Below are 18,994 nucleotides of genomic sequence, written 5' to 3'. Positions count from 1 at the left end.
TTTGGTTGTACACTATCAAGAATATCCTGATCCATCCAGAAAAGTAGATACAAATTACAGTGGTCTTAAAATGACTCATCTTGAAATCTTGGACATGTGCTTCAATTACAAAGATGGCAGGAGGAGATTAATTCTGAGATCTACACTGAGATGATTTAACCTCAGATTAACAGGTGGGCAGTTTGCAGTGTGTTAAATTTTGGCATTATATCCCTTGGCAGTATGAAAGCCTGTTTAAAACAGTGAAATTTGAATCAAACATCTGTGGAACCTGAATTATGTCTGAGAAGCTCTAGGTTCTGTGGCACCTACAAGGTAAAAATCCCTAATAGAGACAAACACAAATTTAAATTAGGTTTTACTGCATTCTCCCATGAAGGCTTGGCAAAAGGGTTAGGGAACAGAAGTGTTTCTACTGGTAGGTGCCCGCTTGGAAAAACCTCATCAGTGGTGAGGGTTTCCTTATTTCAAGGCTCCATGGTTCTCTCCCTCTATCTTCTATTCTTTTTTTTTTTTTTAAGATTTTATTTATATGACAGACAGAGATCTCAAGTAGGCAGAGAGGCAGGCAGAAAGAGAGAGGGGGAAGCAGGCTCCCCGCTGAGCAGAGAGCCCGATGTGGGGCTCGATCCCAGGACCCTGGGAGCATGACCTGAGCCGAAGGTAGAGGCTTAACCCACTGAGCCACCCAGGTGCCCCTCTATCTTCTATTCTAAGGTAGGAAATTACTTCAAAAAAAAAAAGTGGATAGATAGTGGATCACACTCAGGTATTCAAGAGTGTTTGAATGAAATATTTTCTTAACCTAAAACTACAGAGCTGGAAAACATGACTTTTAGCTATTTCTTCTGACTTTAAGATTATACAGTGGCACTTCCATAACTGAAGTAAGATAATTTCTCAAAAATCTGCAACTCAGATCAGTTCCAATTCTTGATGGCCATGAAACAATGGGGCTTAGAAATTGGAATTCAAAAGCATAAGTCAATGTTTTAAAAACATTGTGTCCAATAAATAAGAATGCGGTAAACATATAAACACTTAGTTTTACACAAAACATAGAGAAATGGCATACCCCTTTAGAAGGAACCCGTTAAAAATAACTATGAAGAGTGATGCTGTGTACAGCATTTAGTTTGTGTATGGATATGAAGTTACTCCTAGAAAGAAGAGACTTAGCCCTGTTGCTTTTGTTTTAAAGGTACCTAGGGGGGCACCTGGGTGGCTCAGTGGGTTAAAGCCTCTGCCTTCGGCTCAGGTCGTGATCCCAGGGTCCTGGGATCGAGCCCCGCATCGGGCTCTCTACTCAGTGGGGAGCCTGCTTCCTCCTCTCTCTCTCTCTCTGCCTGCCTCTCCGCCTACTTGTGATCTCTCTCTCTGTGTCAAATAAAATCTTAAAAAAAAAAAAAAAAAAAAAGGTACCTAGGGTGCTATAGGTGTTCAGAACATGTGAAAAATGAGTCTTCTTGGGCACCTGGGTGACTCAGTCGGTTAAGCATCTGCCTTCTGCCCAGGTCATAATGTCAGGGTCCTGGGATGGATCCCAGGCTCAGTGGGGAGTCTGCTTGTCGCCCTCTCTCTGCCCCTCCTTGCCGTCCCTGTTCCTGCTCTTTCTCTCATAAATAGATATGTAAAATCTTTTTTAAAAAAATGAATTCTTCAAAATTGATAAATTGGAATATATTAAAATTAAGAATTTCTGTTCATTAAAAGGCACTATTAAGAGAATCAAGAAGTAATCCGTAGTGTGGGAAAAGTATTTGCAATACCTGTTTCTGGCAAAGCATTTGGTATCTAGAACAAATCATTAAAAAAAAAAAAAAAGACAATCCATGGGGCGCCTTGGTAGCTCAGTGGGTTAAAGCCTCTGCCTTTGGCTCGAGTCATGATCCCAGGGTCCTGGGATCGAGCCCCATTCCAGGCTCTCTGCTCAGCAGGGAGCCTGCTTCCCTTCCTCTCTCTCTCTGCCTGCCTCTCTGCCTACTTGTGATCTCTCTGTCAAATAAATAAATAAAATCTTTAAAAAAGAAAAAAGACAATCCAATAGAAAGGTGAACAAAATATTTGAATGGGACTCTTCACAAAGGAGACTATCCAGATGTCCAATAAACATGGGAAAAATTGTTTAATTTGAATAATCATCCAAAAATGGAAATCAAAACTACAATGCAGTACTATTACACCCCCTCCAAAGTAGTGGAAGCAGGAAAGACGGAAAGTTCTTAATGTTGGTGGGGATATGCAGCAATTAGAACTTGTATATACTGTTGGCAACTGATTTCAATTTTTGGCAGTATATTTTTACCTGCATATGTAATATCATACGTGATGTTATGAACATGCCACTCTTGGATATATATTTGTATTAGTAAGGCTGCCATAACAAAAAATATCATGGACTGGCTGCCTAAGCAACAGAAATTTGTCATTCACTGTTCTGGAGACTGGGAAGTCTAAGATCAGGGTGCTGGCTGATTAGGTTCTTCTTGGAGAGAGTTCTCTTATTGGCTTATAGCTCCCTTCTTTGTATATCTTCCCATGGCAGATGGAGCTAATTCTGGTGTCTGTCTTCTGATAAGAGCATCAGCCCTATCAGATTAGGATCCCACTCTTATGACCTCATTTAACTTTTTATCACTTCCTCAGGGACCCTATCTCCAACTACTGTCACATTGGATATTAGGGCTTCAACATGTGACTATTGAGGGGATACAAACATTCCGTCCATAACAATGGCCCACAGAAATGGTGTGCGCATATTCTTCAAACGACATGTAGTAGAATATTCATAACACTATTTGTGATATTTATTTGTGATATTCAACCTGGGAATTACTCACATGCCTGTCAATAATAGAGTAGATGGACAAATTGTGGTATTTGCTTGATGGACTACTGTATAACAATGAGAAGGAATGAACCATAATCGCACACAGCATACATGAATCTCATGAGCATAAGGCAGAGTGAAAGAAGTCGGACCTAAAGTACTTATAAAATGATTTCATTTCCATGAGTTATAAAAACTGGCTGAAATTCATCTTTACCGTTAGAAGGCAGGATAGTGATCACCCTTATGAGGGGTGGAGATCTAGAGGAACCAGGGACTAGGAGTATGAGGGGACATTTTGGGGATTGGGATTATTCATATATTTCATATATATTCATATATTTTATTCATATATTTCTATAGTTCTTTTTCTTAAAACTTGTTTTTAAAAATATTTTGTTTATTTGAAAGAGAGAGAGGCATGTGCATGAGCAGAGGGGGGAGGCTGAGGGAAAAGCAGACTCCTGGTTGCTTAGGGATCCCCACTTGGGGCTCAATCCCAGAACCCAGGATCATGATCTGAGCCAAAGGCAGTCACTTAACCGACTGAGCCACCCAGTTACCTCAAGACTTTTTTTCTTAGAGTAATTTTAGGCTCACAGAAAAATTAAGAGGAAGGTAAAGAGATTTCTCATATCCTCTGCCCCACACATGCATAGCCTTCCCCATTATCAACATCCCCACCAGAGTGGTATATTTGTTACGATTGATGAACCTGTGATTGATCTGGTTTCTAGTTAAATGGGTGTAGTCAATTTGTTAAAAAAAAGTTTCTTTTAAGTAGGTTCCGCGCTCAGCCTGGAGCCTAATACAGGGCTTGAACTCATGACACTGTGATCAAAACCTGAGCTGAGATCAAGATTCAGATGCTTAACCAACTAAGCCACCCAGGTGCCCTGAAAATTCTTCTAACTGAACATGTATGGTATGTGCATTTTCCTTTATGTATATATTCATTTTATATATATATAAATATATACTATATATATAAAATATACTATATATATATATATATAGTATATTATACTTCAGTTAAAAGCTTGAAAAAGAGAATGAATTCTGCATGTAATATTACATATTAACACACCCCATTACTAGTGTTTATTAAGAAACATATAGAGAGAACATATACAGTGGGCATGACCCAAATGTGACCTTGTACTTGTATTTGTTTTTGACTTGTATTGTTTTCACAACCTTGTTGTGAGATTATGATTTACTCACATATTTCTAATGGTGTGATTTAAAAGAAAACAGGGCAGGCATGTAGATTTTAATTCACTGCTATTCTCAGAGGGAGAATTATAGGCAAGACAGTGGGTGCATATGTCAGCCAGTTAGTAAAAGATAAAGGAATTATGAAAAAGAGATATAAATGTTTACATATACGATTTCATTGACAAATTCCACTTTGAGGCTTAAAGGCTTTTGGTTCAAGGAAAGAAGGTCTATGGAAATGATGCTGCCCTGATTCATATTCCAGTGTGCTTTGGAACTTAAAAACCGATACCCCAAAGAATCACTGACCAGGCTCTTCTAGGAACCCAAATCTGCTTAATGGCTCAGCGCCTTCTAAGCCAAGCTCAGCACCAGAGGAGGTGGCTTGAGTTACCCTACTGCTGGATGAATGCTCATTAATTCTCCCCACTCCCATTAGTGGTGAACTTTGCTTGCTGCTCCATTCCTTTATCCTTGTCTCTGCCCTGGCAAGGACAGTATACACTGGCTTTATGCAAAATTATCCTCATGGAAGTACTGAGTTATGGCCGAAGTCATTAGGATAGGAAAGAATTGTTGTATTCTTACTTAGATCTTGAGTCCTGTGGAAGTGATTGATGTTCTGAAAGCCTCCAAGGAGTTGGCTGGCCCCTGGGGCTGCTGTTACAAAGAGTGGCAAGAAGCATTACTCCGGTAAAACATGTGACTGTGAACATAGGGCATACAGAGATCTCATCTAAACCGCATGTTGTGTCTAAACTACTCTCACGTTCTCCCCCCACTGGAATGTAAACTTCCTAAGGCCAGGGACTTACGCCTGTTTTGTTAACCTTTGTGATTCTAGCACCTAGGATAGTACTTGCAATAGGGTAGGTACTCAAGTTCTTGAAAAAAATGAAAAAAAAAAAAAAAAAAGTAGGCAAAGTGAATACAATTAGTGTGTTTGAGGAATGTTAGAGAAAATAAATTGTAATATGTAAGGTAGGTGGTTTGTTTTTTTTTAAGATTTTATCTATTTATTTCACAGAGAGAGAGAGAGAGAGATTACAAGTAGGCAGAGAGGCAGGCAGAGAGAGAGGGGGAAGCAGGCTCCCTGCTGAGCAGAGAGCCCCGATGCAGGGCTCCATCCCAGAACCCTGAGATCATGACCTGAGCCGAAGGCAGAGGCTTTAACCCACTGAGCCACCCAGGTGCCTAATGTAGGTGGTTTTAATCACAATTTTAATTTTGGTAGTTAGAGAAGTCAGACTATAGAATAAGTAAGAAACTTACCCCAAGAATATATACTAGAATCTAGAATCAAAATTCTGACCTTCCAACTTTCTGTAAGCTTTTCATTAGGAAACATTTCTATTTCTTTCTCCTGCTATGGATGCTAGAATCCAGTGGCACAGAGACACATTTATGACTTTTTAAACCAGATAGCAATTTATGCTAATAGATAACACAATCTATTTTATGGGCATGTTTCCAATGTTACAAATGCTATCTAGTCATTTGAAAACATGGCCACCTAAATTTACTTTGTCATATGGGCCATAGTTATGGGCCCAGCCTTGTAAAGTGAGCTTTCTTTTACTTACAGATACGTGCATGAAAAGCATATGACATTTTTGTAGCACAAATCATATTTTCATACTGAATCCCAAAGATGTTTTGGCTTTATTGCTGATTTTCATTCTACAGTGGCTTTTAGCCCTTTAGCTGTAAGTCTTTATGCCCCCTCCCCAGTCTCACTGTCAAGTAGTTAATGATCTATAAACAAATACGGAGATGCCCTAAGGGGGCTCTCCATTTAAAGGGGCCTTGAATCATTCAATAATAGAAATACAGTAGTCCACCCACTGATTTATGATTTGTCAGTTTAGATTTCTGAAGTGATGTTCCACTGGTATTGCAGATGGGACACGTTTTTTTACTTTTCTGTACAACTAATATTAAATTCTAACCCAGTTATTCCTTTCAGGAGAAAACTCCCCAAAATGTTAATTTACATTTGCAGTTTCCATTGTATGAAATACTTTTTATTTGTGTGTACGTAGGTGTGTACATTTCAGTTCAGTGAGCTAAGTAATCCCGGCATAACGGTATCTGGCAGTTCCTGAGTGTTTCTTCCTGCGGGGCAGTTTCCCCCTATTTTCTCATTTAAACAACACTCCAAAGCAGGGCTTCATTTACCTCCATTTCAAGCCGAGGAATCTGAATATCAGAAGTTAGAGAAATTAAAATAGTTATATAGTCACAGAGTAGACAGTTGATACAGCTAGGATTTGAACCTTCGCGGACTGTATGCAAAACCTCATGCTTTGAACATAGTCGCAGAGAGTCAGGTGATGCCAGCCTCCACTGTAAATGTTGCTGACACAAGTCAACCTCCCTTAGATGTGGCGTTATCTGGAAATAGCCTTGTATCAAAATATGGCCCTTCTAGCCGAGAAGTCTATCTGTTTCAAAGGAAATTTGGGAGCCTACATGATGACTCCAAAAAAAAATTTTTTTTTCAAAACTAGATCACGTAAAATTTGTTGTAAAAGAACTATTTCTATGTATATTGAAAGTATTCCAAAATATCCTGAAAATTTAAAACATGCTAAGATATTTGGGCTTCATCAACTCTAAGCCAGTTATCAAGATCTGAAAGTTGGATTTTATTTGGGGACCATGAGTGAAGCATATATGGAAATGTGTTGGACTGTTTTTTTACAGCTTCTTGGTAAGTCTAAAATTTTATTCAAATTAGAAAGTTTCATTTTAAAATCTTCGCATCTGGCCATAACTTGGATGGGTATGAGTAATACCACCACTGTGGATAATAGACACATTTAGTCCAAGCCAGCATTTCAGTGAACCACAACTTGTGGTTCAGCTTTTTTTTTTTTTTAATTCCTTGTTGTTATTTCTAATAAAGCAAGATGTTAAAGCTAACTACATGCTCTATTAATTATATGAAGGTGAACTTGAGTCATATTTGTTACTGAAGATGATTAATAATTACCAGCTCTGCACACGTTTCTGGTGCATTTCAGTAAATAAACAGGGTACATTGTTGGGTAGTAATTGATTAATTAGCACATTCATCCTACACAGCTCAATGGTCTAAGGATGCTGAGTTTGAGATATTGCTCATAATTATTACAGGAAACAAATCTGTTCCATTTTCAGTTTATTCTTCTGTATGCTAAGATTTTTTTTTTTTCTAAATCGAATGTTTAATGGTTCAAAACCTTATAGGTTTTATTCAGATAAATCAACTCATGAAAAATTGCTAGTCATAATCTCCAGAATCTTGTTTTTGTGTGAACTAGGGTGAAAACTTTTACAAGGTTAATGTTAACATTAGATCTTGCTGTTAAACTGGATCCAATACTGTAAATATGGGGCACTTCCCTGCCACGCAAGGAAATGCTCATTGAGCACCTATGCGCAACAGGGGCACTGGAATCTCATTTGCTTCCCGGCCACATCAAACAAGCTCAGGACTACAAGTGTCATCATGTTGGCTCTTCGCAGCACCAAGCAAATATACTGTGTAATCTTCAGAGAAGTACAACAGCATGTATTGTTTGCTGATTTGACTATGCAGTGATTTAGGATTTCTTCTCCCCTCATTTATTGAGCCAGCATGTAGTTTAGAGAGCTTTGAATGGGGAGTCGAGAGTCCTGGGTTCTACTCTATCTGTATTCTTTCTTGGAGAAGCTGTGTGATTCTGGGCACATCCCTGCTCCCTTCTCTAGGCGTGGATCACTCACCTGTAAGATGACAGTGTCAACCAGGGACGATGAGGTCCGTGAGCAGCCAAAGCTACAGAGACAGAGCTAGGTTTGAGTCTGGACTCCCTGCTACTGGTTTTATTATTTTAGGGAAATTATTTATTTAACCTCTTTGAGTTTCTGCTCTGTTTACTTTGAGTTTTTTGTGAGGATCAGATGAGATATGAAAATAGTTTATAAACTATAAAGTACTTGTGAATTTAAGGCGTTGTTAATATCATTAATAACTTTCTTACCTCAGGGACCTTAACATGTATTTGAAGGATACATCAGAGTGCCCATGTACTGATCTAACAATAGGGGATTATTGAGATTTTTTCTTTTAGAGATTTTATTTATTTATTTGACAGACAGAGATCACAAGTAGGCAGAGAGGCAGACAGAGAGAGAGGAGGAAGCAGGCCCCCTGCTGAGCAGAGAGCCTGACGTGGGGCTCCATCCCAGGACCCTGAGATCATGACCTGAGCCAGAGGCAGAGGCTTTAACCCACTGAGCCACCCAGGAACCCCATATTGAGATCCTTTATGCCATTATTAAAATTACATTGGATAAGAATTTCTGATATGTCTTCATAATTTATTGCTAAGTGAAAAACACAGTCTGCAAAACAGTATGTCTGGTATAATCCTATTAAAAATTATACATACAAAAAAATTATACATACAAAGATAAAAGATTCTATATAATAGGAACTCAATATATATTTGATAAAGAAACAAATGCAATATATGTATTAATTGAACATCTCTTACTAATGGTAGGTGTACTGTCCTAGGAGTGGGGCTGTATCTTTACACTTATAATCCGTTTGGTGAGACAGATAATAAAAGATAAACAAACCTATTTTGTAATACCACATATGGTTAAGTGCTCTAAAGAAAAATAAAGCAGAGTAAGAGGATAGAGAGTAAGGATGGGTGCTACATTAGGGAGGGTCCCCCTGATCTAGTGACAGTCAAGCAGAGTCTGAAGACAGTGAGTAAGGGAACCAGGCCGACTTCTGGGAGAAGAGTGTGCCAGGCAGAAGGCATGGCAAATCCAGAGGCCCTACATAGGAATAATAGTAGGTTCCCCCCTGGATTTAATGGTAGTTCCCTCTGGGTGGTGAAATAATTGTTGATTTTTTAAAAAAGATTTTATTTTGGGGCGCCTGGGTGGCTCAGTGGGTTAAAGCCACTGCCTTCGGCTCAGGTCATGATCCCGGGTCCTGGGATCGAGCCCCGCATCGGGCTCTCTGCTCAGCAGGGAGCCTGCTTCCCTTCCTCTCTCTCTCTGCCTGCCTCTCTGCCTACTTGTGATCTCTGTCAAGTAAATAAATAAAATCATTTAAAAAAAAAAGATTTTTTTTTTAAGTTATCTCTACACTCAACGTGGGGTTGAAACTCACGACCCCAAGATCTGATGTGTACTCTACCGACTGAGCTAGCCGGGCACTCCCCCAACTTTTTTTTTTTTTTTTAAAGATTTTATTTAGTTATCTGACAGACAGAGATCACAAGTAGGCAGAGAGGCAGGCAGAGAGAGAGGAAGGGAAGCAGGCTCCCTGCTGAGCAGAGAGCCCGAAATGGGGCTCGATTCCAGGACCCTGGGATCATGACTCGAGCCAAAGGCAGAGGCTTAACCCACTGAGCCACCCAGGCGCCCCTCCCCCCAACTTTTTTAAAAGTTGATTTTTAAATTTCTTCCCTGCACATTCCTGTTTTTAAAAAAGTTTTTGTTTTTTAAAATTACTTGCTTAAGAAGCCATGTGATCATATTTATTTTTTTATCGTGAGCATATGTTTCTGTATTGAGAAAAATTTAAAAACTCTACAGGTATACTGAAAGACAAAGTCATCTTAAGAAAAATGTTCATAAGTAGTTTTTAAACCTTACATCATCTATAAGTTTTTGTTTTCATGGTTTTAGTACCAAGAATCTAAGTTGCTAGTGAGAATAAAGGAAGGAGAGAGATTTCTGCTCTGGCAACAAACTTTAAAGACTTATTTTAGCCATAATGATCACTGTGGGCTTCATAAAGAGATAGATAATCATTGTATTCTCAGCTCCTTATTCTAATACTTCTATGTGGATGACAGAACACTTCCTGGGAAGCCAGACTTAACCACTTATAGACAGGGCCCAGGAAATAGTGCATATTAGGAGGTCTTTAAAATATGGGATTAAAGGTGCCAGGTAAAATTAGTTTCAGGGTTCTGTGTCTCATTTATGAAGTTCACCAGGGACTATGTCTGCTATACAGCAAAATGGAATGTTGCAAAATACATCATCCATCTCTTTCTGAGTCCAGGTACAAATTAAAGTAAAGCTCAGAGACTGTACTCCAGCTCTCCATACTGTCCCTGCAAAGCTGATATAAAAAGGAGATATGCTTTGGGCTTACAGAAACAGAAGTGCACATTTAAAGCTTTGATTCTCATTTCTATTCCGTCTATTTGCACCAAGATCTTCTAGTACAGAAGGTATACATTAAATCAGTTCAGATAAAATGCTTTCAAAATAAAATGTTTCCATTACTTTAGGTGAGTAGCAATACTGGAAAGAGTACAAGCAAAAACCCAAAGAATGAAAGACATGATTCCAGTCTAAAGGATATATTTGGCTTGCTACTGTCTTTAGTCTAAATGATTCCTTCTGAGAGAAAACTGTTTGCATCTCAAGAAACTATCATAAAATTATAAAACATTTGTAACTATTTAAAATCACAGTCATTTTGGATAGTAAATAGGGAAACTTAGGAGGCTGTACAAAGTTATAAGATATTATCCATGATTTCCAATAAATGGAAGAAGAAAGCTAGAAGTCACCTCCTTGTGTGGTATAGAGACGTATGGTTTTGCCCTTTTGATATTTCGAATCATTGGAGTTGGCAAGAAGTTTAAACATTAGTTCAACTTTCTTATTTTATATACCAAAAAAATGAGGACTAGAGAGGAGAAATTACTTGTCCATTAAGGAAGGAGCTGGAACTAAAACCCATTAAGACTTTTAAATCTAAAGCAAATGGTGTGCGTGCGTGTGTGTGTGTTCCATACACTTTTAGAAAAACTGCAAATGCCACTAATCACTGGATGTCCCTCCAAATATTTGTAGGTGAACAGAAACATTTATCCTTTCATGCATCTCCATTTCCATGAGCAGATACAGAACAAAAGTCATAGTCTGGTATGAATTCTTGAATATTCAGACTAAGGGTATTAAGCTTAAAATGAAACTTGTAATCCATGATGTGAAGGAACATGCCATTACTAACTGGTGACAGCTTTGGGAGCTTTGAGGAGGAAGGTGGTTATGACATTTCCACTCTATGTCCCTAAGTTCATTATCACTTTTGATAGCAGAACTTATAATGAAGACCTTCATATATTTTTCTTTCCCAGACTCCCGCAAATTAAATTTTTGTTTCATTTGTTCCATTAATTGAAAACAGGTTCATTATAAAATAGAAAATACAGAAAGAAGAAAATTGTACCATTAAGAATTATCCACTGTGAACATTCCGGAGACATCCTCAGAGTTGTGTGTGTGTGTGTGTGTGTGTGCGCGCGCGCGCATGTGCGTGTGCACATATATGTACATATTTTTAAAAAGCTGTAACTGGGGGTGCCTGGGTGGCTCAGTGGGTTAAGCCGCTGCCTTCGGCTCAGGTCATGATCTCGGAGTCCTGGGATCGAGCCCCGCATCAGGCTCTCTGCTCAGCAGGGAGCCTGCTTCCTCCTGTCTCTCTGCCTGCCTCTCTGCCTCTCTCTCTGTCAAATAAATAAATAAAATCTTTAAAAAAAAAAAAAAGCTGTAACTGGAATCCTAGACTTCATGCTGTTTTAAAATATGCATCTTGGGGGTGCCTGGGTGGCTCAAGTTGGTTGGGCATCTCTTGATTTTGGCTCAGGTCATGATCTCAGGGTTGTGAGGTCAAGCCCCACATTGGGCTCTGTGCTCAGTGTAGAGTCTGCTTGTCTTTCTCCATTTGTTCCTCCCCTGCCTCGATCCCCCTTTTTGTCTTTCTCTCTCTAAAATACATAAAATCTTGGAAAAAGAAAAAAAATACGGTTCTTAATAATTAAATGTCATTTCATTTTCTTACATTCTCCTAATTCATGATTTTTTAAAAAAAGCTTTTGATGTGTAATTGATCTTCAAACAGGGCACATATTTAAGGTGTATAGTTTGATAAGTTTTGACATATGTATACATCCAAGAGACCATTTTCATAATCAACATAGTGAAGCTATCCATCACCCCCAGAATTTTCTTCCTGCTCCTTTGTAATCTTTCTGTTCCTCCTCACCACCTGGCCCCCAGCTTCCCACCTCCAGGCAACCACTGATTTGCTTTTTGTCACTATAATTTATATTTTTAGAATGTTATATAAATGGATATGTACTCTTTTTTGCCTGGATTTTTTCATTCAGCACAATTATATTGAGATTCATTCATGTCTTTGATTTTTTTTTAAAAGATTATTTATTTATTTATTTGACACAGAGAGAGAAAGATCACAAGTAGGCAGAGACACAGGCAGAGAGAGAGGAAGGGAAGCAGTCTCCCTGCTGAGCAGAGAGCCCGATGTGGAGCTCGATACCAGAACCCTGGGATCATGACCCGAGCCGAAGGCAGAGGCTTTAATTCACTGAGCCACCCAGACGCCCCTCATGTCTTTGATTTTATCAACAACTTGTTCCTTTTCATTGCTGAGTAGTATTCCATTGTAAGGGTGTCCCATAATTTATACATCTACATGTTGGTGGACATTTGGGTTGTTTCCAATTTGGGGCTATTACAAATAAATTTGCAATGAAGATTCATGTACAAGTCTTTGAATGGACATATACTTTTTTCTCTCTTGGGTAAATAAATGCCTAGGAGTGGAATGGCTAGATCATACAGTAGTTATAGTAACCTATGAGTTTTTAAATGGCTGTCTTTCTATAGCTATACCATAATTTTATTTGAATTTTTCTTTTTTAAGAGTGAGAGAGAGAGTGAGTGCCTGCATGTGTACATGTAGGGGTAGTGTTGAGGGGAGGGGCAAAGGGAGAGGGACAGGGAGAGGAAGAATCTTTAGCAGGCTCCATGCCCAGCGTTTCAAAGTTAGAACTTCCATTTGAAGGAGCAGAGCAATAATAATACTTAAACATTTATGTAGAACGCTTCGTCTCAGAAATGCTCTCCCAACATTGGCCAATTAATCTCTACTGCTTCCCTAAGGAGCAGGTATTACTGTCTGCCATTTTTCTAGTTAGAAAATTGAGGAAAGTATGACCAGCCCAGAGAGAGTGAGGGCTGGGGAGATGAGTTTCTGGCCCTTACTATTCTGTGACTCTTCAGGATGCAGCTCGTAGTAGAATGCATCTGGTTTCTGTTCCACTTTGATAAAAATCATCAGTAAAACAAAGATTTAAATAGTAGGTCAGTCTACCTCAGGCTTATAGATACAGCACTTACCCTTGTGAGGCTCACCTTTTGGAAAGAATGGGACCCAGAAAAGATTGGGAAGATCCGCAGCACATTTCATCTGCATTTGCAATGGACAGAACCAAACTTTTTCCAGTGAGAAAAGCAGTCATATGCTTCCCCGCAGCCACAACTTCCACTCTTCCATTATTTTAGCAACTTATAGTTTTCCAGATAAGATTTACTGTGATCTGGGGGCACCTGGGTGGCTCAGTGGGTTAAGCCTCTGCCTTTGGCTCAGGTCCTGTCTCAGGGTCCTGGGATCCAGCCCCGCATCAGGCTCTCTGCTCAGTGGGGAGCCTGCTTCCCCCCCACCCCCCCGCCTGCCTCTCTGCCTACTTGTGATCTCTCTCCATCAAATAAATAAATAAAATATTATTTAAAAAAAAGATTTACTGTGATTGGTGCATTAGAGAGTTGAACAGATCTATTATGCACATTGAAGCCAGAGGAACAGTAAAATAAAACTAGTGAACATTTACATTTTTGGAAATATAATTAATGCATGCTTGAGAAATTCTGAAAGATAAACATTTAAATGTTAAAATACTTACTACCTTCCCCACAGGGACAGTGTTGGGAATTAATGAGATAACAAATGTAAAGTGCTTTGAGCTCTTTGGAAGAAAGGTGCCAGATGCATACAAATGATTATTAATTGTCAAAGCTATCAGATGGTTACTAATATATTACTTATGATAAAATACTTATTATTTTTTTAAAGGTTTTATTTATTTATTTATTTGTCAGAGAGAGAGAGAGAGAACACAAGCAGGCAGAGTGGCAGGCAGAGGCAGAGTGAGAAGCAGGCTCCCCGCTGAGCAAGGAGCCCGATGCGGGACTCGATCCCAGGACCCTGGGATCATGACCTGAGCCGAAGGCAGCGGCTTAACCAACTGAGCCACCCAGGCATCCCTACCTTTTTTTTTTTTTTTTTTAAGATTTTATTTATTTATTTTACAGAGAGAGATCACAAGTAGGCAGAGAAGCAGGCAGAGAGAGGCGGGGAAGCAGGCTCTCTGCTGAACAGAGAGCCCGGTACAGGGCTCGATCCCAGGACACTGGGATCATGACCTGAGCCGAAGGCAGAGGCTCAACCCACTGAGCCACTCAGGTGCCCTAATACTTATTTTTATACCTGAAAAATAGGATGCTTGCAATTCTTAGAATTATATAGCTGAAATAATGCTCCAACTTTTCCCAGGTTACTGTCTGTCTTGTTGGAAGTCCTTTCTTAACCCTTCCCCAGGTTCTTGGCTTTATACCCTTTTTCAAACTATGGGGCATGACTTTCCAGCTTCCAAACTCTCCTGCCCCTTCCCATTGTCAGTCCTCCACAGAAGGATTACAGATCCATCACATGGCAGAATTCTACTGACACCACATTCTCTTATCCTGATTTCTTTGATTACATAATTGTGATGCCTCATGATACTGTCAGTTGTGCATGTTGATTTAGCTGGAAGCATAAGTGAAACTGCCCCTTAAGCAACGCTAGAATTTCTTACAAAAAAGTACAAGTCCCTGGTGTGATCTGGGACAAGTGAATCTGAACTTTCTACTTTACACAACATGCTAGAATTTGTGGTAAAAGAGCAAAGCCCCAATTTCATTTGGTCTTGAGACATGCACTGAGATACCCCCCACTAAATCTTAGTGTCCTGTATGTAAAATGAGAACAGTAGTCATACATGACCACAGTACAGTATACACTTAGCCCATAATAAGTGTTCATTAAAGGTAAATATAAGTAGATTACAGAAGATATAGGTAAGTAGATAGCAGTTTGTCATGAAATATTACCTATTTGGTTTCTTTAAAACAAAAGGAATATGTAAAGGGACATCCTCTTATCAACAAATATTTCATTTTCCTATTTAGAGTAATAAAAGTTCAGTAATTCATCTCAATTAATTTTTGTTTACAATACTTTAAACATTGTACACATATATGTCATTTTTTTTCAAACTTCCCTTAGTTTACCAGTAGCACACCATCTTTGCTACATATATGTGCTAAAAGATATTGGACTATGCTTCTTTTCAAATGTTCTGTAATTAAAACATTTCACTAATTTAATCTGGTCCTCTGGCTTCTTCCACTTAATTACTTGAAGGGATTGTTTCATCATACCAAATTTTTTCCTTTCATTTTGAAGCTGTAGGTTTTTAGGTAGAAAACCTTACTTCTGATTGTTTTCCTATTACGACCTGAATCCAAATGTAAGGCCTCAATTTGCAAACAGGCATTCTGTGGTGTATGCTAATGGGAGATGGAAGGAAGGAAAGTGCATTGTTTGAGAAAACCAATCATGGTGGGTTAAAAAAAAAAAAAAAAAGGTACAGGAGAGTGAACTCATTTTACAATTGCCAGCAGCTTGAGGTTCCAGAGTGCTAATCAAAATTCACATACAAAACTTCCCTGATAGATTTAACAGTTTTGTACTGTTAAGAGGGGTTCTCACCATGTGAAAGATGCTCTGCTGTGCTGAACAAAACAGAGACAGTTTTCTTTTAAAGTCCAGAGCAGATGAGAGCCATAAGGAGACAGAGGGTTTCATTTACTCTCAGGACACAATTGTGCCAGTGAACTAATGAGTCTCTTGGACCTTATGTTGCTCTGGCTCCAATTGAGGAGAGATTCTAATGGGCATGGAGTACTTCCTATCTGTCAAGTGTCTGGACAGTGGGCCCCTCATATGGATTAGAATGATCTGGCAAGAAAAAGAGGTCATCGTTGTACCTAGCCCAGGCAGGAAACCTGGCTAATTAATGTATTTCCGACTATAGCAAAACAAAAGCTGATCCACACAAAAATGCCGACTTTAGGCAGAAGCTCTGAGCTTGCGGCTGAGGCACCGTTAAAAATTATTGAAATTCCATACATAAAACAGTATGCCTAGTTTCCCCAACACATTAAAGTATTTTTAAAGACATAAAGGTTATTCTTGAAAACAACTATGCGATTTTGGTGCTGTGACTTGGGTATTTCACCCTTCTGCAAAGCTGGATGTTCCTGAAATGTCTTGAACAATTGAGAAGGGAATGCCAAGAGTTAGTGTCAGCGCTGCATAATTTTAACAATTTGCACTTTAAAAAGGTACTGTTGAATTATGATTGTATAAATCCTACTGCCGTATTAAATGGAGAATTAGAGGTTACCAATGTTTATTCGTGCTAGAGGGCTCTAGCGATGCTATATATTAAACTAAGAGCAGATACTGCCACCTAGATAAATTCTGATGCCCTCGTTAACTAGCTGTTGGCTTAGCACCTTACTTTTTTGAGAAATGGTAACAACAGACAATAGTGGCTTGGAACAAGGGAAAAATACAATGAATGATAGAGGGTCACTTTAAAAATCCATGTAAATGTAACTTTCTTGGGGAAAAGAAGACCTGTTTTGCCAAATAGCAATGACTAAGACTTTATTCCATTTTTTTTTAAATGCAGAAAATTACTCTTAGAAATAGGAAGAGAAAACTTTATAAGGCATAAACAAAAGCTCCATAATCCTGAAGTTTATAAGGAGGTAGGTGCAGAAGTGATAACAGTAAGACTTTTAACTTTCTTATTAGGTTATTTCTTCCTGAGCTCTGGAAGAAGAAGAGATTGTTTGATACTCTCAAGTAAAAAAGCACACACAGGTTTTAGTTTAATAAGTAAAATAAGATCACTTAATAAATATTTTTTTTTAAAAAGAGCATTACATTATACTCTGTTTTGATACATCTCCTAGCACACAAAACAAACTAACTCCATTCCCACCTTGATTCCTAACAGCAAAAAGAATGTTGCTTTTTTTTGACTCCAGATTGAATTAAAAAATCAGCAATATTCCAGGAGCATTCATTTATCAGGTTTAGAAAGGTTTTTGTCATCTTTGGACTGTTTTAGCTCTTCTTCAAATCTTATTTTGTTTTCCTCTGTTACTCCTAGAATGGCTTCAATGTCATTAATGGCCGTCTGTAAATGAACAAAAAAAGTAATACTCATTACTTAAAGACCTCTTACAACTCTTCCTCCTCACCCCTCACCCCAATTATTTGCTCCTTTTTGGAGTTAAGTATAATTTAGACCAGTTAAACTCAAAGTGTGTTTTGGTAACTAAGACTCATCTACAAATTGTGTCATCAGTCGTGAAATAATTGGGAGTAAAAAAAATTGAGAGTAAGGATTTGGAAACCTTTATAGAAATTTTTATGGCTGCTAAATCAAATGAAAAAAATGGGCTCCTATTTTATAGGTCTTTAATTTTTTTCATTTCATTTTTCTAGTAATTCATGTTTGTTGTATTTTACAAAAGTACTGATCCATGGTAAGTTGGAAAAAACAAAACTTCACTATAGATAATTTGAGAAGCATTGGTCTAGTCATCCAAAAATGAGGGCTAGTAGGCTGATGGGAGTATTTACTTCCATTGGTTTTTTTTCCCATTGGGCAGAAAAATGGCACCTTTCCCTTTTATTTTATTTAACTATTTTTTATTGAGGTACTATTCACATGCCTTAAAATTTACCCTTACAAACAGTTCAACTCAGTGGTTTTTCAGTGGTTCACAAAAAACCATCATTATTATGTAATTCCAGAACATTTTCAGTACCCCATATAGAAACTCTATGCCCATTAGCAGCCTTTCCTCATTTTCCCCTTCCCCTAGCTCCTGACAACTGCTAATCTACTCTCTGTCTCTCTAGATGTGCCTACTGTGGACATTTCATATAAATGGAATCATACCATGTGTGGCCTTTTGTGCCTGGCCTTCTTCACTTAACATAATGTTTTCAAGGTTCATTTGTGTTGTAGTGGATCAGAACTACATTTGCTTTTTATGCCTGAGTAATACTCCATGTTGACTATTATCTATTTTTACCTTGGCTGTTTACACTTTAGGTATCATGTCTAAGAAGGCATTGCTAGCTACAGGGTCATGAAGATTTATTTATACCTGTGTTTTCTTCTAAGAGTTTCATAGTTGTAGCTCTTACCTTTGGGTTTTTTTTTTTTTTAAGGTTTTATTTATTTATTTGACAGGCAGAGATCACAAGTAGGTGGAGAGGCAGGCAGAGAGAGAGGAGGAAGCAGGCTCCCTGCTGAGCAGAAAGCCCGATGCGGGGCTCCATCCCAGGACCCTGGGATCATGACCTGAGCCGAAGGCAGAGGCTTTAACCCACTGAGCCACCCAGGCGCCCCTACCTTTGGGTTTTTGATCCATTTTTATTTAGTTTTTATATATGCTGTGGAGTGGAGGTACAACTTCATTCATTTGTATGTGGATATCTGTTTTCTCCAGCACCATTTGTTTAAAAAACAATATTTTTCCCATCAGATTGCTTTAGCACTCTTGTCGAAAATCAATTGACTATAAATGTATGGGTTTATTTTGGATTCTCAATTTTATTCCATTGAGCTACTTCTATTCTTGTGCCAGTACCACACTGTCTTGATTATTATAGTTTTGTTGTTTGTCTATTTTTAAAAATATTTTATTTATTTATTTTAGAGATGGCAAGGACAAGCGGGAGGGAGGTGTAGAGGGAGAGGGACAAGCAGACTCCGTGCCAGGTGTTGGGCCCAATGCCCCAGCTCAATCCCATGACCCTGAGATCATGACCTGAGACGAAATCAAGGTCAGATGCTTAACTAACTGATTGAGCCACCTAGACACCCCACTGTAGTTAGGCTTTAAAGTTGAGAAGTGTAATTTCTCTTTGTTCATCTT

General features: G+C 38.6%; 1 protein-coding gene across 1 annotated transcript in view; it reads right to left on the bottom strand.

Moving 5' to 3' along the window:
• Positions 1–17,121: 17,121 nt before the first annotated feature.
• The window catches only part of LOC111153125 (IQ motif containing H), a 184,957-nt gene continuing 183,084 nt past the window's right edge, over positions 17,122–18,994 (bottom strand). The window contains exon 21 of the mRNA XM_022511922.1: positions 17,122–17,238. Within this exon, the coding sequence (XP_022367630.1) occupies positions 17,122–17,238 (117 nt within the window). The remainder of the gene's footprint in view (positions 17,239–18,994) is intronic.

The sequence above is a fragment of the Enhydra lutris genome, unplaced genomic scaffold (assembly GCF_002288905.1).
Source record: "Enhydra lutris kenyoni isolate GAN:26980312 unplaced genomic scaffold, ASM228890v2 scaffoldscaffold31, whole genome shotgun sequence".
Classification (NCBI taxonomy): domain Eukaryota; kingdom Metazoa; phylum Chordata; class Mammalia; order Carnivora; family Mustelidae; genus Enhydra; species Enhydra lutris.
Note: the sequence above shows the minus strand (reverse complement) of the source record. Positions and strands in the feature narration are given on the sequence as shown.